The 23,703-nt window shown below is 41.9% G+C and overlaps 1 protein-coding gene and 1 long non-coding RNA gene across 7 annotated transcripts in view; one reads left to right on the top strand and one right to left on the bottom strand.

Annotated features, from left to right (window-relative positions):
* AFG2A (AFG2 AAA ATPase homolog A) overlaps positions 1-23,703 on the bottom strand; it is a 327,870-nt gene that overhangs the window by 127,755 nt on the left and 176,412 nt on the right. Inside the window, exon 15 of one of the 5 annotated variants that reach the window (XM_059722088.1) lies at positions 6,071-7,368. The exons of the other annotated variants lie outside the window; for them this stretch is intronic. Coding sequence (XP_059578071.1) covers positions 7,324-7,368 — 45 coding nt within the window. The 3' untranslated portion in view covers positions 6,071-7,323. Of the gene's footprint in view, positions 1-6,070; positions 7,369-23,703 lie in introns of those variants that run through there. 5 annotated transcript variants of the gene reach the window in all.
* The window catches only part of LOC109284905 (uncharacterized), a 58,671-nt gene continuing 37,133 nt past the window's right edge, over positions 2,166-23,703 (top strand). For both annotated transcript variants that reach the window (XR_002092525.2, XR_009459838.1), the window contains exon 1: positions 2,166-2,625. This is a non-coding gene — a long non-coding RNA (uncharacterized LOC109284905). The remainder of the gene's footprint in view (positions 2,626-23,703) is intronic.

Genomic DNA, 23,703 nt, shown 5'->3' with positions numbered 1-23,703 from the left:
CATAGCAAGTTTGTAGATAAGCACAAAAATGTGCTAATACAGCATTTTTTTTCAGTATTTTCATAAAAAAACCAGCTTGGTCCTCTTTTTTTCAACGTCTCTTCATTTTCAAATTAACATTAAAAAGCATATGTATGATGAAAAGGGAAGCTTTCTTTAACCAGAATAACTGGAAGGATACGTCCCTTAGTTCAAGTGCTATAATGACAAAGATCTGCCACAGATTTGTGGGAACCAACTTATTTCAGGTTTTAAACACCTGAGTGAAGAACTATTCAGAACAGAGGATTCAGGGGACTTGGATTTATGCATGGGTCTGTCAGGAGTATAAGAAATAGAACACACTATTTCCAGATCTCTTGCCAAATACATAAGATAACTTCTGATTTTTTTTAAAAAAATTAAACAAAGCAAAACAAAACAAAAAAAAAATCAGACCTTGGCCTCAGAGATGATAGAAACATCAAGTATTAAATGTCAGTAGCAAACCTTGCAGTACTTCCTGCCATCAAGCCAAGTACAGACTGCTTCCAAGCCAAACATCTGTTCTGTCTACTCCAAACAGGAACTCACAAAAAGGAAATGTGGCACTTCTTACCAGTGCGGTCAAAAGGAGACATTTTAAAAATCCTATTTAATCCAGTAATTTACCTGTAAAATCCCTGAAAGAATAAATAATAAAAATGACTCTATTGCTTGTACCCCATTCCTGATGAACCTCTTGACCAAAATGCCTTTCACTTATTATGTTTACATCTAACAGGCAAGAATATTTGCTCAAATGAATGATTTTTACAGAGGTCCGAACTCTACGTGCACTAATTCTAAAAAAAACCAAACCAGACTGACAGTGCATGTGTGCATGGCACCTCTGCACCTCTTGCTCTCTGAGATGTCAGGCAATATAAAAACCAGGTGTTACAGTGACATTAATGAAACCTCAAGAATACAGCGTTACCAATATATGATAAAATGAGTAATATAGGTTCATATATCTGTTTCCTGTGTTAAGCTTCTCTATAACCAATAGAGCCACGTCTACACAAGCACAGACATTTGGTTCCCCGGTGACAACTAGCAGCGGCACAAGTGGCCTGTGCCATGCGCCCTCTGGCATGCAGCAGGTAACCCTGAGTGGGGTAGGGGAGGCTGGGGCACCGGGCTGGCTCCAGCAGCCTTATCTGTGGTGCTAAGGGCCTCTTGGGGCTGCAGCAGCAGAGATCCTGCCACTCGGAGCCTGCCCAGCAACCGGAGTGTAGGTCTAGTTGGCCAGGCTCCAGTTTTGAGCGGTGCACCCTGACTCCACATGCACTGCTCCACTTTTTTTTTGCATGGGTTTTTTTGACCCCTGGATACCCAGGGGTCAAAAAAACCCAAACAAACAAACCCTGTACTGCTCCCTTGCAGCATGGAGAATAGCTGAATGTGCTGCATGGCTACGCTCTTCTGGACACAGCCTAGAGAAGTAAAATAACTGTAAATCAGTGGAAATCATGTAAATACTTATGACTTAGAGTATTTAATATTTATAAACATTCATTTATTTTAGGAAGAATTTCTAATCGACTGCAATAGCACTGTAACTAACACATTTCGCAGATTCAAAGGGGGGAGGAATGGTCTTCTTGGCTGTAGTATTCAGAATTGCCTGCTGTCATTTCCAAAGTCCTAAAAAACCCATAGTTTTACTAGCAAAAATAAATTAGCTTTAAGACCAATTATCTTTTTTGAGTGAATAAAAGTTCAGAGATTCAGAACTGACCATGTACTTTTTCTTTTTTAGAAAGAAATTCTAGCTGAATTCCAACATTGGTGCAGGAAGATTTTGGACCCTGTGCATAAATAAAGTGACAGTACTGTAAATGATAATTATTGTAAAAACTGTTCCTGTGCATTTAACATTTTTTTAAAAATTACAGATCTCTTTTTTCAGTATTACTATTTATTTGCTACAACAATATATATATATATATTACAATAAATGCATTAAAATTTACAAAAAACTGTAATGCATACCATATACTACTGCAACATCACAAGTAGAATCTGATCCAGGGTAAGCCAGCATAGTTCCATTACATTAGACCAAACTGCATTAATTTACCCCTTCTGAGAATCTTGTCTGATATTTCTTATGCAGCACTCTATGTGTATGAAAAACCATACATACATTGACTAATTAATTCTTATGGCAGTTGTGCAGGGTAGACAAGTTTGTATCTCCAAACTACAGACAAAAAGTTAAAGTGATTTGCCTAAGGCTACAAAACAAGTAGTAGGAGAGAGCTTGTATTTGTACTTTGGACCTGGACTCCTAGTCCTATGATCATTCTTTGAGACCACACTGCATCTCTACAACACTGAATATGCATTGTGCTAAGAGTGATACTGTGCAACTCTGAACTTGGGATTCAAACCTATGCTGCAGGGAAGGCTGTTTCAAGAGTGGCTCTGCAAGGAAAACAGAAGGAAGAAAAGGAAGGAGAGAAAGAACCAAGACAACGTTTAAACAAAAGAAGACAACTAAACCCTTTAAATAAACTGAAAAGCCAGCTTCCTTCAAGAGTGAGGACCTGTTCACAAGGAGAGCTCTGAATGATGGATGAAAAGAATCAAAAATTCAAGGTAAAATGTCTATTTTATATAGGAATATAAGGGATTCAAATCTGGATAAATCAGAGAGGACCAAAAAATATAATTCTACTGAGGATAGCAAAATGAAGATATCTTTCCCCACTGGAAAAGTAGTTAGCTTCAGGATTCAGATATTATATCATCCAAGAAATAAGTGGTGGCAAATAGATTTCAACTTTTTAAAAGTGCTTTCAATAACAATTATATTTGTTGTGTGCATGCATGTGTATGTGTGTGTATGCATGTATGTATACATGTATGTACACACATGCACATGTGCACATATATAATATCATTTTGCTGGGGCTTGCTGGAGTTTTAGGTTGTTTTTATCTTGCAAACCTTTTGTGTCAGTTTGAAGCCAAAGTCATGTTCCCACATGAAATATTAATGTTCTCATTTTACACTGGGGGGAATGTTTTATTTCAACAAGCTGCAACATGCTATCATAACAGTAGCATGCTTTGCTGGGGGAAATGTTACATTTTACGCCAAGATCTAAAATAATAAGCAGCTGTAATAGATTCTGTAGTCAAAGTTGGCCTATCAACACTGGACAATCACCGAAGGGTGGGGGGAGGAAATCAGTTTGTGGAGGGAGGGAAGCAATTTTTCAATAAATTACAGTCCCAAACGCCAATACCTAATAAGCTGCCATGGAGCTGGGACACCTGGAAACCCTGGGAGCTTCAGTTCCATGGAAGCTCAATTAGCTGAGGAACCAAGACCTTATGAATCCTGGGAGCCTTTGATTTGAAACCAGCCTCGCACTACAGTTACCAAGAAATTAGTGAGGTGGCTAGCAGAAAACAAACTAAGCAAAGATCCACCAAACTTTCACTGGAATCAATGCATTCCTGAAGGAAAAATGGTCCATCTGAGACTTTCCAACAAGCTCTGATGGACAATGAAGAAAAGGGGGAAAAAGTTAGTTATGTTACTTTCAATCATCTTTATATTGGAATTTGAAATACCAGCAGGGCTGTTTTACTATATGCAAATTAAATACCCTCTGAGCATGTATCCCCTATCTGCTATATTCTAAATGGATACATTTGCAATACTCTAATGGAAAAAAAATCCTCTCTAACTGGTGGGAGTGGTGCAATACCTTTGCCTTTCCAGACGAAAAAGATCTAATCCTAAACCTGGCATTATCTAGCTTCAATGGCATCACTCTGTGGAAGAAGGACTCTCTGGTGGTACACAGAGACAGGAGCTATGCCACTCTTTACCCAACTTCCTCCTGTTGTCAGTGCAAAGTAAAAGGTGCCAAGGCAGAGACCTTTCTATGCATTGCTAATCCACTGCTACAATATTGGCCCCATTTGTTGCAGGCAATAGACAATCATAGAAGTTTAAAGGCTGCTTTTAATTAAACTATTCATCATATAGAGGGACCAAAATCAGTCAGGTACTGTAACAGTAAGTGTGATATAGTAGTTAATCGCTATATTAGCTTTTGTTCTTTCCCTCTTAATGGCATAGTTTTTATCTCTAACCACAGTTAGTTCTATATTTAATAACATTTTATTTTCAAGTCTTTGGTATCAATCGAAAGGCTCCCAATTGATTTCAGTGAGTTTTGAATCAGGCCATGTTTGATGAGCATGATTAGCTGCCTTTAATATCCTATCCATTCATCTGCCCAACTGGCAGATTGACAGTATGAAAGGTGGATTCCCAACCAGTGGCATGCCAACTGTATTCTACATGCCCAGGGAAGACTTCATGTAGGGAAATGTAGGAACATGTCAGGGGTGTCACAAAACTCAACTCTGATGCATCAAATTCTCTTTTGCTGTCAGGGGTTTTGTGGTAGCAGCCCTCATCAACAATCCCTCAATTCAAGGATGATCTCTACTACAGCTCATTGATGTGTCTTGAGGTGACTTAAGAGTCCAATCCTTGAGCCACAGATCCATCCACAGAAGTTGCAGGCCTATCCACAGGGGAGAGTAGGTGGTAGACTGGGATTCCTCTCCTTTTCCTTCCTCCACTCTTGCTTCTCTGCTTCAAAACCAAGATACTTTACCTCGAAATGGACTGCCGGTTGAGGTTCTAGTGCCACTGAAATTGGTTAGCAGCCAGCTTCTCTCAGCTCTTGATGGTGGCAATGCTGGTAACACTGGTTTCAACGAGGGTGCTGGCATTTGAGCAGCAATCTGCCCATTTGATGCAGGCGATTTTCCAGAGGCATCGTTGGTGATAACCAGGGATCTGGGTTTTCCGTTTGCTATGGAAAAATTTGGATTTTCTTCTTTAAAGGAGAAAAATGTAGGAACCCGATGGTTTCCCCTTGCAGGCTGGCAGAGTTCCAGCCTGCAAGGGGCTGCTTGGAACTGGGGGGAGTGGGAGAAGTGTGATCACAGGCAGGGGGAGCCACGTGCATGCGCACATGCAAACAGCAGCATGGTGGAGAGCAGGTCCCGCATCTTCCCACAGGTAAGTCTATGGGGGGGCATAGGCAACACGTGGGAGGGTAGGGGGGACACAGGTGACAGAGGGGGGCATAGGGAATGCTTGGGGGGCATAGGCAATGCATCAGGAGGACATGGGGGGCTACAGCCTGGCTGGACTGGTATGGGCAAGAGCTGCCTCCATGGCCCAGTTGGCGGGACCCAGTGTGGGTGGGTGGAGAGATCTGTTGCACCACCAGCAACACAAAGCGGTGCACACTGGAGCCACAATGCCCTCAACTCCTCCAGCGGCTCATGTGCTGGGTCACAGCTCTATCCCAGGAGGGTGGAGTGGATGGCAGCACAAGTGGCCTGAAGGGAGCAGCAGCCAAGCCATGGCAGCAGGGTAGAGCTATGGCCTGACGTACGAGTGGCTGGCAGTAGGAGGAGGTGAGGGCAGCAGAGCCTCGACCCCCTCAGTCCATTACTCCTGGCACTGCTAGTAGCATGGCTGGCATGGGGGTCCTGGAAGTGGCAACAAATTTCACCACCCCATGCTGCCCTCCCACAGCAGGTCCCACCCACTGGGCCACAGAGGCAGCTCCTGCCTGTCCTGGTCTGGTCAAATTGCAACCCCACGTGCTCATTGTGGGTGCAAAAAACCTGGGGGAGCATGAGCCTTCTCATGCCCCCCGACACATCACCTACTATGTCACCTATGGTTGGGCACTCCCCTTGCCCCACACACCCACCCTCTTCCCCACACGATGGGGGGTGAGGCCTGGGGATGGAGGTGCTGCAGGTCAGGCATGAGAGGCACCGGTGGGGACAGGGAGCTGTGGGTTAGGAGTAAGAGGCACTGGCAGGGCTGGGGGTGGCTTGGCAGTGAGGAACACTGGCATATCATGGCTGCTCAGCACCACAGAACAGTGAGGGGGAGGACAGCTGCAGCTGGACCTGAGTCCTAGTGAGCAAAGGGAGCAGGGGGAGCTCTGATATTCCATAATTATAAAACCAAAATCAAATGCCAAACTATATAGGTATTTACACTTTCTTTTATTATAATCATTGAGGCATTGGTAGGCTTTCAAATTGCTTTAAAATTGTAAATATATTAATAAAAAATTGTGTTCAACTGATACCTATATTAATCACTGAAAAAAGCAGTTTGGGGCATTTTTAGTGAGAGAATTGGGGGGCGCTATTGGGGGGAGGGGGGACAACAAATTATTATCAGATAATTTTGGATTTTTAAACAGAGAAAGCCAGGATCCTTGGTGATAACTCTCTAGACTCTTGAGATGATGACGGTAGGTCACCCAGATTTTACATCTCTAAAGGAGAGTGGGGGTGCACTGCATTGTAAACCTAGATCTTCTTTCCAGAGATTGTAATCAATAAAAAAAAATACATTGAACGTGTACTAGATCTCAACATTCAGTCTGAGAGGTGGCTACTAAGGTAAGAGAAGTGCTCAACTACCTCCAGGGTCTTTCCCTTGATGATAATTTGGAGGGGGTCAAATTCACAGCTTGGGGCAGGCTGACAGAGCACTTCAGTCTTCTCAATGTTGAGAAAGAGGCTCAAAGTTCTGCAGGCCTCACTGAAAAGGTCTAGCACTGTCTAGAGGTTTTCTTCAGTGTGCATCAGGATGGTGCAGTTGTCAACATATTGATGGTTAAGGATGGTTGTTTTGAGTACTTTGGTCTTTGAGGAAAATGACCCAGATTGATGAGCCCTCCATCCATTGTACATTCTGGAAGGGAGGTGGTCCTTAATGAGAACCAGGATGATGGTAAATAAAATAGAGAACAAAATTGGCATGCTGACACATCCGTGCTTGATCCCAGTTTAGATTAATCCATCTGGGGTCTGCTACAAAGAACAGTCGCAGCCACCTGGTTGTGAAGAAGCCTCAAGACTTTGATGTACTTTTCAGGTCATCCCAATCTGGCCAGTATTTTCCACAAGGTTCCTTGATGGGCAATGAGGTTCATGTCAACTGCCCAATGGGATGAACTGAAATTACACTGAGATGCCGGCAGGATTTTCTCAGCAAGGGGAAGACGGTGGTTCAAGAGGATGTGCACAAGGATTTTCTCTGTTGTGGAAAGAAAAACAATACCTTGACAGTTCTCTCACACAGACTTATCTCCTTTCTTGAAGATAGTTATGGTGTTGGTTCCAAGGGATCTCTTGGTTGTCCCAAATTTGAAGAATAAATTCATGGAGCCTCTGTACTAGTTCCTTGCTGCCAGCCTAGTAGATTTCAGCAGGTATGTCATCTGGTTCAGTAGCCTTGTTGTTCTTGGTTTCTTGATGGCACACCAGACTTCTAGAACAGGAGAGTTGACAAGGGATTCCCCTTTTAGGGCGCTGGGGGACAGACTCGGTGGTATCCATCACAGTTGTCATACAGACTACACAAGGCTACATACAGACATTCAGGGCATTTATAGGTGTGCTCCAGGAATGGGGGGTGTGGTGGGGGGCACTTTAATTCAAATTTTAGTTAAAGCGCCCCCACAACCATTTTTCAGCATGGATGGAGTCTGCTGGAGCACAGTAATTACCATGGCTCCAGCATACTTGATTAATTACAGTGCATCAGAGCAGCCTTGCTGCACATGTAATGGCACCCTCAGTTTCTCCTGAGAGAGTTGCTGCTCTCCCAGTGGAACCCACAGGCATACAGACATTCAGGACTTTCTCCCACAGCAAAAATGGCCAACTGGAGAAAAATAATTGAGGAACAACCAGGATTAAATAGTTCCTGGGAGAGTTTCTCCTGTAAGAGTGAACATCTGTACATGTACCTTCTGAGAGAAGTCTCAGCATAGTTCTGCAGCATCCCACTGTGCTTGGCTCTCAGCCCCTATGCTGATCCAAAGACACAGTGTGTCACTCCAGCTAAACTGCTACTCTCTGCAACCTCCTGCCATAACCAGCAGGACTTTCTTTTTGGCCAGCCAAGACAAAACTGGTTTTCCAACTATTTCACAGTAAAGAGTATAGCACTGTCCTCTATGGTCTACTGATTACATGAAACTGTAAACAACAGAGAAATAAAACACAGATATTTTAAGCCTATGCTCCACAGGCAGAGTTAAGACTATTTCATGTACTTTAAATGACTGTGTTACATTCTTTTAATTTTCAGCTTTTACTGGCACATTTAAAAAGCCCTTCAACTAGACACACATTTTTCCTAAGAGCTATCAAGACATGTACATGACTAAAATGAGCAACCTAACAATATTACTGTAAACAAGCTCACTTATTTTGCCATGTTTAAATAAGGACTGTCATTTTCTTGAGACAGAAAGCCTGGCTTTACTTATGCCCTACAGTAGGAGTTAGCAACTTTTGCTACTTGCAGCCCAGCCTCTGCTGTAGGCCATTAATTTCTGTATTCCCCACCATCCCTTCTACAATCCTCAGATGTTGCTGAGGTAATACAGAAGGGGCAGGAAGGAGGATCCTGAGGACCCTCCACTGCTGCACTACCAGTACTGGAAGGAATATATTGAATTTGGCAGGCAGTAGGACCTTGGAGACATTCCCTCTGTTACCTCAGCTGGAGCATGCTACCCATTCCCCAAACTGGTGGGTTGAGTCAAGTCTCTTCATGGGTTAGATTTGGTTCCCAATCCCTGCTCCACAGCACCTGACCCAGTGTTAGTATCTAATAAAACAAGGAGTAAAATAATGATATCAAAATATATATTACAAACCATAACTGCTATTTCACATGCTGCAAGACACAGAAAGGGCCATTTACAATAGTAAGAAAACTACACACTTTGGAAAGACTTGTTTCATACTTCAGAATAATGAAGATTAATAAAAACTTTCTAAAATAACCTGATGATGCGTCATACGCAGACTATTAAGTTTGACAAAATAAGCTTTTTTCCTCATAGTCCTAACTGCTACAACTAATGTATCTGGTGTGTGCTGTCCCCTAGGACTACAAAGATTTTATAAACTGTTAAGATAAACACTGATATGTATCTAATTGTTTATAACTGAAGCTACGCCAGACGGTGCTAACTGGAATTCTTCTGTTACACAATGTTTATGCACTAATTAGTCCACTTCCTAAGCCAGAGGTGGGCAAAATACAGTCCATGAGCCAGATCTGGCCCACCAACTGGCTGGATCCAGACCACGGCTGTCCCTGCAACGCTCCACAGGGGGCTAAGCCCCACCTGCTCCCATCTGGGCAGCCCATGCCCTCCCCCCCAGGCCCTGCCCCAGCCAGACCACAGCTTCTGACAGGGCTGTTCCCAGTGCAGCTACAGCCGGCCAAATGTTCCTCTGCTTACATCATCTCCAGCAGGAGCAGCTGACCAGAAGCTTCTCCCCACACCCCGGCTGCCTGGAGCAGTGCAGCAGGGGGCAGGAGTGGGAGGAGAAGCGGCTACTGGAGACAAGGGGAGCACAGCAGCACCTGGCTGGCTGCAGCAGCACCAGAGCCCTACTGGAAGCTGCACAAGCTAGCCAGGGCCAGCGGGGCTGTTCTGCTCCCTATGCCTAACCTACTTCTGCCTCACCACGCTGTGCGACTCCACATGGGTGGGCAGAGGAGAGCTTCACTGGGAGACTCCTGCCCAGCGCATGAAGAGCTAGCTCCAAGTCCCAGCCGCCTTCCATCTGCTCCACTCACCCGCAGGGGATGCACATCATGTCGGTGGGGAGAAGCAGGTGGAAGGCGGCCAGAAGCTGGAGTCAGAGCTCCGTGCACCAGAGAGGAGCTTCCTACTGAAGCTTCCCACCCGTCCACCCAGAGCGGTGTGGCATGGCAAGGGCAGGAGCAGCGACAGCAGCAACTGAAGGAGAGGAAATTAGAACAGCCCCGCTGGCCCCGGTCAGTGCACAGTCTGGCCTGGCACAATGCAGTTCCGGCTGCAAGGCCAGGGACCGCACAGCGTGGCACAGGGCCAGTCCGGCCCAGCCCAACCCCTACATGCTGCATGGGTCCAGGCCTTGCAGCAGGGAACCAAGTGCTGCCAGGACAGGCCAGGCCAGGCTGGCTCTGTGCTGCACCACGCAGTTCCTGGCTCATCCCAGCTGCAGTACACAGTTCCCTACTACAAGGCCAGGACCCATGCACCACAGCACAGAGGAGCTGGGCTGGCTCCAAGCCACACCATATGCATCCCAGCCTTGCAGCCAGGAACTGAACACCGCAGCTAGGATGGGCCGGGACAGGCTGGTTCCGTGTCATGCAGCCCCCAGCCTTGCAGCTGGAACTGCTTTGGTCCAGGCTGGCCCTGTGAAGCATCATATGGGTCCTGGGCTTGCAGCCAGGACTGTGCGCTGTAGCCGAGACAGGACAGGCAGTCCTGGCTCCCCACCTCCCACCATCCATCCAATACACACCCACACAGTTCCACCCCCCACCATAACCCCACACCACACACGCTCCCACACCTCTACCATATCCACACACCCTACCCCCACCCTACCTGAAAAGAGACCCATACCCTCCCACAGCCTCCACACACACTTCTGTGCGGGCCGGGAGCGGTCCGAGGCCCTTTTTTCACGCGGCGGGCTGTGGCCAGCAGCCCGGACACGCCGGGTCAGGGAAGGCAGGTGGCACGCTAGAATCAGGCACGGACACTTAGTGGTTGATTTAAGATTATTTTACTTACACCGAAGATGGTCGCGGTGCAGGCAGGAAAACTTGCTTGAGTTGCGGTTACAAAACAAAACAAAAAACTCGAACCAGCAGAACGTAAGGATACGTCGCAATGGGGTTTCAGCGACGGGAGATGAACAGAAACCTCAGGAGTATGTCGCAATGGAGTTTCGGAGACGGGAAGAAAAAAAACTGCAGGACTGAAACCCCGGGTAGAGCTCTGGATTCACTCACACAAAGTTTGCTAGGCTCCGTGGAACTTTGCGCGCAGGGAAGGGTACGTCGAGGGATCAGGCGGCGACGGGGAGAGGCGAGAGGCTGATCAGACCCCTATAGCCTTCCTGATATACACGCAGGGTCCAATAGGCTCCGCAGCGCTTCGAGATCTTCATGAGACGTGAAGTCTCCTCCTCCTGATGTTCGTGGAGTCCTCCAACTTGGGCGGAAACCACTCAAGCCTCTTATACGGCTAGCAAGCCAATCGCTAGCTGCCACGTAGGAATCATTTAGAACTGGCCAATAGTGGGGCACAAATTTGAATACAAATGGCGGGAACTCCTTGCAACATGCATTTCTGTGTTGCAACAAAGAAATGCACCCTGCAAAGAAAGCTACAAGTGGCGGGAAATAATTCAGCAGTGCCGAAGCACACACAAACAAAAATCACACCCTTGGGTTGTGACAACTTCCACCTTCCTACCCCTACCATACCCACTCACATCCCACCACACACTCCCATCCCAACCACTTAGCCCACACCCACGCCCCCCACCTCACATACACCCCCCCACACAGCCCCCAACCACACAGCCCCCACATACACCCCCTTAACCTCCCCCGCACACACACTATACAAAACTAAGAGTGTATTTTGAGCTATTATGCAATTGTCTCTAAATACGCTACGCAAACACACACACATTGAGACAAACATTTTTTTAAGTTAAAATAAGTTATAGTAGTTGTTTGACATTTTTAGTAAAGGAGTTTCTTTTTTCCCCAGTTTCAAGATGGCAAGCCCCCACCCCGCCTCCCAAAAGGAGTACTTCTGGGGCAAAGAAAGGGACTTTTGGTGGCAAAGGTCAAGTGTTAGGGGTGGGACTTCTGGTCCCAAGATGGTGACCAGGAGGCAGGGCAATTGTCAGGGGGCAGGGCTACCCATGCAGCTTTTGACAGCTCACCAAAAATCATTAAGCAGCCCTCCAGCCGAAATAACTGCCCAGCCCTGTCCTAAGATGAAGGTTCCAAGATCTAGACGTGTGGCACACTGCCACTAAATTGCAATGCTATCAAATATACCATTTTTATGAAAACAGACAGACGTAGACAGGTAAGAAATAGTAAACTTACTTACATGATTACATATTACCCTGCACTGCATCTAAGACAAGCATCCACTAACAGGTTGATTTACACATTAGTATCTGGAAAAAGCAAACCACTATAAAGTTATTTTTTGCCCACACTACAAAAAGGATTGAATTAGTGATAGTAGAGCTAAGGCCACATTACACAAAACATGATTTAAAAAGGCACAGAGCATGGACATCCAAAGGACAAAAATAAACACAAAGAAGTCCTTATGAATAATTCAATATTATATACCTTAATAGCAGATTCAATAACTTTTATTTATCTAAGCTCTAGACTGCTCTGTTAAAAATGATAGGTGATTTAGGTGATTGAATGTGCATAGCCAAAACAACAGAAAAAAACAGCTTGTTTTGTACAAGTCCATTCTGAAAGAGAGGAGAAGGGGAGAAGCTGAAGATATTTATGACTTCAGTGGAGGCAAATATTAACTGAATATATGTCTTTACACATCAGTCTGACTTCAAAGGACATACTGCTCTTGGGAGGAGAGACTATCACTTGTTACATGTTTACGTAGGGTTTAGCATAATACTTCCTTCCTTCACCTGACCAGGTGTTACAGAAATATCAAGATTGAAATTAAACACCATCATCATCTAACCTCTACCCATGCTTTATGATGGGAATAAATTTCTGACTTGGAATTTTGAGCCATACTCCACAATACAAAATAAACCACTGTCCTCTCTGGTCCACTGATTACCATGATAGATAGTAACCTGTGAGCACATCTAGATGAGATGTTTACTGTGGACTTGCCTAATTAGCTCTGCAGCTATGATCTCAGTGTCTACACCTACAATGCTATTAGGCTGGAGCAAACTAATTTAACTCCACCACAGGTTAATATTTGTAAACACGAGTACAATCCTATGGCTGAGTTTTTACTCTGCAACAATTAATGTGTAGATGCTGATGGGACTGGCTGGGACACAAAGGTGCTTCAGTGCGGGGACTGCCTGCCAGCTAGCCAAGCTAGCCCTGCACTGAAGCACCCTCATGATCCAGCAAGCGCTTCCATAACATGTTGAGCTGGGTCAGAGCTGCCCCGGACTGGCAGGCCGACTTCCTGGGCCCCCCCCAGCTGGGGCTGCTCTGATCCTCGGTTCAGTGTGCTGCAGTCCAATGCGCACATTCAAACACGGTGCCCAGGAACAATAAACTCTGGCGTGATATGCACCAGAGTTTACTGCTGCACGTTAACTGCATCTAAAGGTGTACCCTATGGATAGAAGAGTGTCTCAGAGAAAAGCCAGACATTTAAGTGTTCCCTTCACAGGAAGAGTTAAGGTTATTTCACTCTCTGACTTTGGGCCTCAAATACTGGTATAGTCTGTGCTCGCATGGGAAGCCAGTCCACAGCTATATCCAGTATGCAAGGCCCAGACCAGTGCACTAGACTACACCTGAGGAACAACTGGATCAGGCCTGCAGAACAACCACATGCAGGATCCAGCCCACAGACCAATATTGGCCTCTGGGCCCAGACAGGTTGAATACCACTGACTGAACACAGTCACAGAAAGGAATGTGCTTAGAAAGCATTAAAATTACCTTTCTTTAAATCACCTCAAACTGAAAACAGTGTGTCACATTGATTTTTACAGGCTCTTTCATGAAGCTAGGTTTTCTGTTTAATGATACTGGAGATTAAGAATAAAATTAAGGGAAATAACTCACATTTCCAACGATGGGGAAACCCCTTCAGAATTCTAGAGTACTTATTTTTATTCAAAAGCACATCTAGTTTTTGGTAGGGAAAGAGAGGCAATTAATGTCTGCAGCTTTATTTACAGTTTTGGATGCCAAAGGATATAGTCAAAAGGTACATGTAATCAGCAAACTACAAAGTATAATTAAGAAGAAAGGACAGCACTTCACACATGGTATATATTGTACAAAAATAATCAAATGCAGAAGTCTTTAAAAAAACAATAGAAACCTCTTGCATAAAGTGAATCTCCTAGGTATAATTGACTTGTCTCTCAAATTTTGAGAATGGCAACATTCAGACTTTTTTATTAATCAGAGAAGCAAAGATATTGTAAAGTTCAAACATAACATATTTCAGAAAAATATGTAATAATTAAACAAAAGCACAATAGTCATTATTAATACTGATTCTATATAGCATCACTGAAAAGTTAGGAAAGGACAAATCAAAATAGAAAGCTTAAGCAGGAAGCAGTAGGTAGTACTGCATGCCAAAGCAGGAATGACATTATTTGAGGTGAACACTCAAGAAAGCAAACATGAAGTTTCATGTTCAAATTATTTTAGAAACAAAGGAATGGAGAAATATTTGCCAAGTGAGAAAGGAAAACATTCTTAAAATATTTTGGTGGGATTTTCAAAAGCACTCAGCAATGACCTACCTCTGTTCTCACTGAAGTCACTGAGAATTTTACCAAGAGTTGGGTTAAGGCCGAGTGCTTTTGGAACTGCAACCTTTTATTTTACAATTCCAAAATAGTCCTATAGGAAGCAAAACATAATATCAATATCAAAGAATAATAAAAATATTGACAGTTTTCCTTTGACTCAAGACGTGATAATGCCTGTATCAGAGAACAGGTCTTTCCAGGGAACAGAAGGCAAGAGGATTAGTAGACTCCCATGCAGCAAAATATTACCTATTATGGTATTTATTATATTATGGAAGCAATATTTGTTCCTTAGTTGCCAGCAGTACTGAAAGTTTAATACTTTTACCTACTAGCAGTGGTGTTCATAACACGTGGACTTAAGTACAAATTTTTCATAGATGTTGCAGTAGCCCTGCTGAAAATTTAGGACCCAATCTGTTTTCCACTGCAGTCACTGGGAGCCTTTCAATTTATTTTCATAGCCTTTGAATCAGATCCTTACTATAAGATCTTGAATTAAAATATCAGTTCTCACACACTTTCATAGTGTAGATCATATTTTAGTAGTTGTTATCTCGGAGTCCTCCCCTAGTATTTTTAACATAGGTTTCATCTCCTCTTCCATTTATGATCCTATAATATCCCCGTAGTAACTTGTGACGATAGTTTACATGGAAAAGTGCTAGTAGGACAGTACATTTGAACTTTTGATGCTTCTGGAACAAAATTCAATCATACTGGGCACGTCTACATGTGCCAATTTAAGGCACATTAGCCATTTTTAAGCCGCATTAACGGCGCAGGTCGACACATGTGCACTCTTAATGTGCCTTTAAAATGCCGATTTTAGGCTACTCATGCCTAAATTTGATACCTGCAAGAGCAGCTATCAAATTTAGGTGCGAATAGCTAAAGTGCTTTAATGCACATGTAGACGCGCCAAGGGGCATTAACGCTAAGGTATGTCAACTGACTTGGGAGTAACCTTAGTCCCAAGTCAGTCCGCACACCACATTAATGTGCTTGAGCACATGCACATGTCGACTTGCGCCTAAATCACCTTAATGAGCACTAGGCAAATGTGCATTAAGTTTAGGCACACATAAAAGCATGTGTAGACATGCCCACTGTCTAATTTAGCTCTTCTTTTTGAGGTCAACTACAAAAGAGGCTTTTGTTTTGCTTTTGTCACTTGGAAGCTAAAGAAACAAAACTTGAGAAAAATCACTCTTCTTCTCGAGTAAGAGCAGCCACACAGCATATTATACTGGTATAGCTATTGGTGTGCAATTATTACAGCAAACTACTTTGTTATGTGACCCCTTTATCTCCTCTATTAATCTGTTCCTTCTCAGTTAATTGGAAACAAATGAAAAGAACCTGCACCACATGGTATCATGAGCTATTGCTCAGGAACCTTTAGCTGCCTAGCCACATGCTGGCGGCGGGGGCTGCATTTTAATTAAAAGTTCTAGTTAAAACAGCTCACTGTTATGTGTATTAAGCCCCTACACATTTTTAAATGGCCACAGGACACTTTAAAGCTCATTCAACAAGGTTTACATAAAGTGCCCCCATGGCCATTTAAAAATGCATAGGGCTTAATAGAAGGGACAATGAGGTGACCCTGGAACATTCTAATCATCATGCAGAGCAGACTTGATTAACTGAGTCTGCTCCAACATGTTCTAATTATAACATGAACAAGCACGTGTATAAGCAGCTTTAGATATCTCCGAGGTCATCCTAACTGCCATAAGATGACAAAATGAGTGTTTGATGGGATAGTCACACCCTACACAGGATAGCTGCATATTACATGGCAATGTTATTTTCTAGAGAAAATTCTGCCAGTAGCAACAGGTGCTGTCCCACTAAGCCATCTGTAAAACAAAGAGTATCCATTGGTCTTTTGGATTTTAAAAACACCAAAATGTTTCTAAAATGGTCTGTGATATGAATGTCCTGCAGTATAGTACTGAAAGTCAATTTTAAAAAATTATATAATGTTTTACTTTATAAATACTAAAACAGACAATGGATGCAACTCCTAAAAGGCTAACTAAGTTGGCACTGGGTTTCATTTGTTTTACAATAAATAAATAAATACATAAATAAATAACATTTGGAGCTAGGAGTGGGAAGCTGCTACTGTTTTGCTCCACTGAAAAAGAGATCTGAACTTTGATTCTACCAAGAGTTGACAAGACACAGATTCTCTCTCATCACTGCAGCGTTAATGCTGTAGTTGTCACATCCATCAGATTCTTACTGCAACATCTGTCAAAAAGCAAGTCATTTGCTAACACAGAACAGGATCTGCTTAGCCAGGCCTTAAGCTAATGGAAGTATTGAATTGTAAACAGGCAGTGCTCTAGGACAGAACATGTCAAAGGCACAGAATTTAAACAATGACCTGTAAGGAAAAATGAAAAACCAATCACCTGCAATTAGACTCAAAACACTGTTAGAAATTTTTGCCAATAGCTAGAACAAAGTTGAGGCACAAACTCCTTCTCTACATAGTTTATTCAAGTCTCCAGAATTTTTGAGAGATCAACCTGGTTGAAAAAATATTCTTCAACATAAGATACATTTCATCCACCATTTATTTTTTCTTCAGAACAACAGGGTACTACTTACTGACTGTCATATCTATGCATAAATGGAATATGAAGCATGCATTTGTAGGTAACGGGTATATGTTACCTTCTCTTGCCATTAGCATGGTTTGAAATTGTCCCTAATTTTAAAAAAGGGTGGGAGACAGCCATATTATATAGTTCTGGGAACATATTTTTCAAGCTGTACTGACTATCCATGAATATATCAGAACACTTTAATAAGTCAGGTACATCTTCAATGAGACTATACCGTACTCTCTATTTAAGTATACAGCCTCCACACTGAAAAGGCTACGCAATTACCCAGAGTATGCACTTCTCCAAACTCAGTGTATACAGTTCTCCATCAGTATAGAGGGTTGTCAGTGCTGTTGTTCTGGGAAGTCTAGAAAACAACTGGAGCAGTGTTGGGGACCGTATGAGGAACCTTGAAACTGTGAAGAGATAGTAGCTCTGATACTGACTTGCTCCTGTCATTTTCAAGGCTTCCCCTTCAGCTGCTTCCTTGACAGCTGCTTCCCCTTTACTCCTTCTGGCTAGTTAAACTGGCAGATACAGTTACAACCAGTATGCAGTTAACTTAAGTACAACTAAGTTACAAAGTACAGGGTGAAGCTGAAGAATACCATGTAGTTATAAGCTTTATTCATTTAACTGATAAGCAGATAGCAGAAATTTGTTGCCACGTAAGCAATACACTGGACTAGCATAGTGCTATACAGTGAAGTGAATTCTGCACTTATCTAGTATGTATATACATAGAGTACACTGTATATGGGAGTACAGCCTGCTCGAATGTATGTTTGCATAACTCCAACTGTGGAATCAAGCCACTGCCAAAGTGAAACTGCCCCATGAAAATAATATACAGTTGTTCCCATAAGCTCCTTACTCAAAGAAGGTCAACATTCATACCTGTTATGAAATTAAACACTCCAGGTCCCATCATTAAGGAATCAGGGAGGTTTCAGCTCTGATGGATCATAATAATAGCACAGTAGTACATTTGACAACTCATTAATAAACACAAATATGAATCATATTCCAGAACAAGGAAAACACTAACTGAAATATTTACATGAATCATGTTCCAGAATAAGGAAAACACTAACTGATTTTTTTTTCTATAGGTTCTTTACGGTAGTGATAGCATATAAGTTAAAAAAAAAAAAAAAAAAGGAATTTAAGTGGATCCATATTTTCAAACCACTTCCAGGATAAAACTGACAAGCAACTCAAGCATGCATTTGTGAAAAAAAACAAGTAATTTTTTAAATCATAACCATAACCTCAAAAAAGTATTTTTCCAGATACTGAATCCAGGTCCCTTCAGTCATCTCCAGTGACACTTCCAGAATATATGGAAGTTGATGATCCTATGGCACTTTTCCAAAACGCTCAAGTTCATATATTCTCACTAAGACTTGACACTTAAATACAAATGTAAACATCTAAATAAAAAGATTACCTATTTAACGCCCTACTTAAATTATCACCATACTTACAAGTATATAAACACATTAAAATAAACATGTCTACAGAGAGAATACATGTTTATGTAAACACTAGTCACATACTTGAGAGAAGATTTGAAATGTAATATTCACTTGCTTCTCAGCTTCTTGTGGGCTAAGATCAAGTGTAGTAGCAGCAGTAGTAATAGTAGTAGTATGGCTACTCTTAGAAACGCCAAATGAAATAAGTTCCTTACTACTGAAAAAAAATTAACACAGAAAAGCACTGATACATAAAATATGGTTGAACAGATAAAGTAGTATGTTGGTGTAAGGAAAGGCAAAAGCATCAGGAGGTCTCTCTAACTAGATCACATCTGTCCTCATGCTGATACTACTCAAATCATTAGATGCTCATGGATCAGATTTTGGCCCAATCTAGTGATGATATTTACCTACCTGCCATTTACTTTAGACGACAAAATAATATTACTAAACGTTTCCTAAAAATAGTGCAGTAGTTCCAAGGAAAGATGTGGAATGCTGCAATTACTGAACTGAAGTGATCAAAGTCAGCTTTTTGATTTAACTAATGCACATACAGAAAAGACACTGCATTTTTAAAAACAGTGGTTTAGCTTTTGTAATTCTCCCCCCCCCCCCTCCCCTCCCCTCCCCTCCCCTCCCCTCCCCTCCCCTCCCCTCCCAGGCTTGCTTGCAATTTAGGCATCATATTATAGATTACAAATCACTTCTTTCACTCCACACCAAGTGTTATGGATCCTAAAGGACACAAAAAATGCAACACTGGATATTTATTCTGTATACTTCCTTATTATGCTCTCCTTGGTTCAATTAAAATCAGTAGGCTTTTTATAAGTTGCATGTAAAAGTATAGGTGGTTTTTCCATTTCACAAACCCATTAGTCCTTTTAAACACATGCATCAAATAAGAATATTCTATCTTTATAATCTACCTTTCTTGTAAGCACTTGTGGAATTCAACAATGAACTTTACACATGGGCTGAGAGTAGATGCAGAATGGTTTCTTCAAACAGTTCAACTAGGAAGGCTGAGGCAGCGGACAAAAAGTATAATGTTGTGCATCTACCACCAACCTCTAGCAGCCTTAATTGAAATTTTAATAAAAGCCATAAGTGGCTTGATGCATGCTTGTTCCAGGCCAAAATGGGCATCTCTTGTTTCTGTAGTAACTGAAGTAACACTGCTGGCACGCTCCTACCATCTCATGTTCTTTTTTATTTTCTATGCGGTGGTATTAAAAATAAATGGTGGAGACAAAACAGTACTGGCAGCATTATTCTGGCTATTAAACAACCCAGTTAACTCACTTTACAAAAGGGCTTTTAACATGACAGCAGCAGCTAACATGTATTGTAAAAGGCAGCTTTGGAGACAAGTCAGTTGCCATTAGTGAAGGGTAAGGAAGCCCATGACAGTGCAACTTTGTTGATTATGAGATGGAAGTTGTAAAAAATACACCTATGCATCGCAACGTAGGGCCATGGAGAGACACAGCAGGTAGATACAGCCATGTACGTGTGGTGCTCTGCTCAGGATATCGCACTTCTCTGAGCAGCTGAGCACTGTGCTAACATGGCTATACTGCTTCCAGTACTCAGGCTAACTTATTTAGAGCTAGCTTGGTCTCTGCATGGCACTGCAAAAGACCTACTCTTTGGGTGGAGTTAAGAGGGAAGGGATTAAACTCACTGCAGAAGTTTCTGAAAAACAAAAGAGTTGAATTTGACACTGACAACAGCAACTATCAGCTAAGCAGCAGAAACATGGGGAAAGGAAAAGAACAACAGGGGGAAAAAAACCCAAAACAAAAGTAACTCCACTCCCTCCCTCCAACAACCCCCTCCTTCTGGATTCTCTACTTGATAGACAGGGAATCTAAATAAAATGTTTTTGAGAACTGGAATCCAACAGTGAAGTTGCAATCAGCCAGGAAGGAGCAAGGGTTAAAGATAAGCAAATGAATGGAAAAAAAAAACCGAGAAAAGGAAGATGAGGATTGGGTTGAGAAACAATAAATATGCAGACTAGAGATATCAAAGATATGAATAAAAGGAGGAGAATGGAGTGGAATGATAACAGATAAGGGAATTTCCTGATGAACATTGCCCATTTTCTTGTGGGTTCAAATGGTAACATACACTGCATTGTAAGTAGGGAAGAAGAGAGACTGGAGAGTGATGAGAGTGCAAAACTTCATCAGGGAGAAGAAGTAAGGTTATGCAAAGTAAAAGAAGGAAAAATGAATGGAAACCAGAAACTTAATTTAAAAAGTGCTCAGTTTCACAAGGAGAGAATGAGATGTAAGCTTATGGGTGTGGGGATGGAAGGGTATTAATGTTAGTGACACAAGGGCAGACTGTGTCCCGGAAGAGGCAAATGAAGGATTAAAAAGTAGAGAAGACAGTGTTTAACTTGAGAATGATGTCAACAAAATGAAGAAAGACTGAGCTGAAAGCAACAGAGAAGTTTAAGAACTGAGCAGACAAAAAGCATAAGTCAAGACACAAAGTGCTGTAGCAGTGATGGAAAAGGGCAAGTACTGGTTCAGAGAGACGACTGAGAATAAGAAAGAGCTGAAAGAAAATAGTGTTTAGTAAAGACTAGGTCAAGAAAGTGCCTAAGGTGGTGAACAGGGAGATTCTGTCCAAAGATGGAGATCAAACAAGGTGGTTAAAAAAAAAGATTTCAGTCTGACCAAGCTAATCTGACCTGGGAAAACAGAACAACATATTGTGCGTTTGCAGAAGAGTGGCAGGTATTCATGTATAAACCAGCATCCGATTTTAAACTAAAGTGATTGCACCCAACATGTTTTGTGGCTTATAAAAACAGGGGGGGGGAGAAAAAAGAGAAAAGAATTAAAAGTTTTCAAAAATTTAAATTTTAAGGATATATGTATTAGTCCTATATAACTACCATAAACATGAAGATTTCTTACATTTCTCAAAATGATACCATTTTACTGCTAGTTTTCCGCAAGCAGCCACATTTACTACCCTTGTAACAAAGAAAACAACATTTAAAATTAGAATGCACAAGCAAAGACTGTAATTACTAAAATATAAATTCAGTAGAAAATGTTGGCCAAATTCCAGGAATACTATATATATTCAAATCCATCACCCACTGCGTGTGGCTGCAAACATTTGGCTGAGATAGACTTTGAAATCAGTGGAGCTGCACAAATGTACCTGAAAGAAAAATCTAATCTGCAGAATGTCCATTACTATAGATAATGCACAGCTGGATTTCCAGATCCCAGACTCAACTGCAAAGCTGGCAGGTAAGAAGAAGCATTGTTTCACTTAAAACTGAACAAGCTTGATATGAAGTTTTAAAAAATGCCTAAATACAAGACATGTTAAAACTTCTGCTGTTCTTCAGTGCAATTATACAACCATCTAGAATCAAGTGCAATACATAATTTCCTCCCTATCAAGGATCAGTTATTAATCTATTCCTATAAATAAATCTACTCTTTTGCTTTACATTTGGGTTTTATAATAATCTGGTGAGTGACTAGCAGCTTCTAATTGGAGACTGATTTTTCTAAAATCAGTCTTCCTCAGCAGGTACAGCTTTGTAATCAAAATTTAAATTAGCAACAATAATTCTAATCAATCAAACATTACTGAATGCTTTGTGAAATCGCAGTAAAAGAACTCACCCTTACAGGATAACATCCTTTCTTAATAAGCTCAACCAAAATACTCCAGAATATGCTGAACATGTTTCTCCACAATTATAAAATGAAAACCTCAAAAAGCAACTGAATTCTGCTGATTTCACTATAGACTAATATGAATCTGACAAACTAGATAAATAAATCATACATCAGAGGAAGTAGAGTGGGTGATAAGTCTATTATTCCCCCCCCAAAAAATATTCCTTTGTTTGCTTCAAATATAGTAAATCTCCCTGATTTCAAACCTAATTAGTACAGGATGCACGTTTTAAGTAATGTTGGGAGTATTCTTTGATGACAGTAGTGTATCAAATGCTTTAAGAAAACCAAAAAATAAAAAATCACCAGGTAAGCATGAGGGTAGAAAGTACTACATAGGGCCACTGGCAAAGAAGGAGGTATTTATGAAAGAGCTACAATAAGAAGTTTGTATTTAAGGTCTAATTAATACTTTTATTTTCTTCTGTGAACTTCACTGTGGCACCAAATCACACTTGAATTACAACCTGCTGCCATTTGAAAGTTTTAGGTGGGCTTTCATCTCCCAAGCTGTACTGCAGACACAAAGCCCTTGTGAGGATTTCATTTCACTCTGAATTAGTGTCTAACATTGAGAACTCCTTTCATCATCAGCTTGTATTGCCTTCAGGTGCCTATAAATTCCTCTCAGTCTTTGTGTAGCACTTGTCTATCAGACTGTGTCATCAATTTTACTGCAGGCAAGAGACAGACACACCTCTTCCTGAGACACAGACAACACAACAATTACCACAGCCACTCTTGCATTATCATTTCATATCAGCTCATTGCCAACTGCTAATCACCCAAGACTTGCTAAGGAAAGTACATTGTACTTCCTAGGATCTCTGGGCTTCGTTTTATTGATGCTAGAAACCATGTCCTGGAAGGGTCTCTCACAGCATCACTCAGTGCAACAATCAGTCTGGTGGCACCTATTAATACCTTGTTCATGCCACAAGTATTTCTTTTATCTCCTACCTTCTACCCATGCACAATAATTTAAATAAATTTCTTCTCAGAGGAAGTTTGGGGAAGGGGAGAATCTATTTATAGCCTTCTTGCTGTGTTAAGTCTGTGTGGACAAACAAACGGCATCATTTTGATGACTGGGATTCATGGATGCTGCAACAATACAAAGAATAAACTAAAAAGAATGATAAAAATAATAGTATGGCTTTCCAGACAGATAGTTCGTCAATTACATTTCTGCTCAAGAGTATAAAGAACAGATCTGTCCTGTGCAGCTCCAGCAATTAGGTACAGAATTACTGTCATGAAAATATAAACAACATTCTTTTGTAAAAGAAAAAGAACACTCACAGAACTATACTTTTTAATGTTCACCATTTTTCGTATGTGCACACATCTGTCCATCTGGGAATGGAACAATTCAAGACATTGGTCATGGGATAGAGAGCCAGAAGCCTCAAGGGTCATTGGTTTAAATTTGCCC

Source organism: Alligator mississippiensis, chromosome 2 (genome assembly GCF_030867095.1).
Source record: "Alligator mississippiensis isolate rAllMis1 chromosome 2, rAllMis1, whole genome shotgun sequence".
Taxonomy (NCBI): domain Eukaryota; kingdom Metazoa; phylum Chordata; order Crocodylia; family Alligatoridae; genus Alligator; species Alligator mississippiensis.
This window is presented reverse-complemented; position numbering and strand designations above follow the sequence as displayed.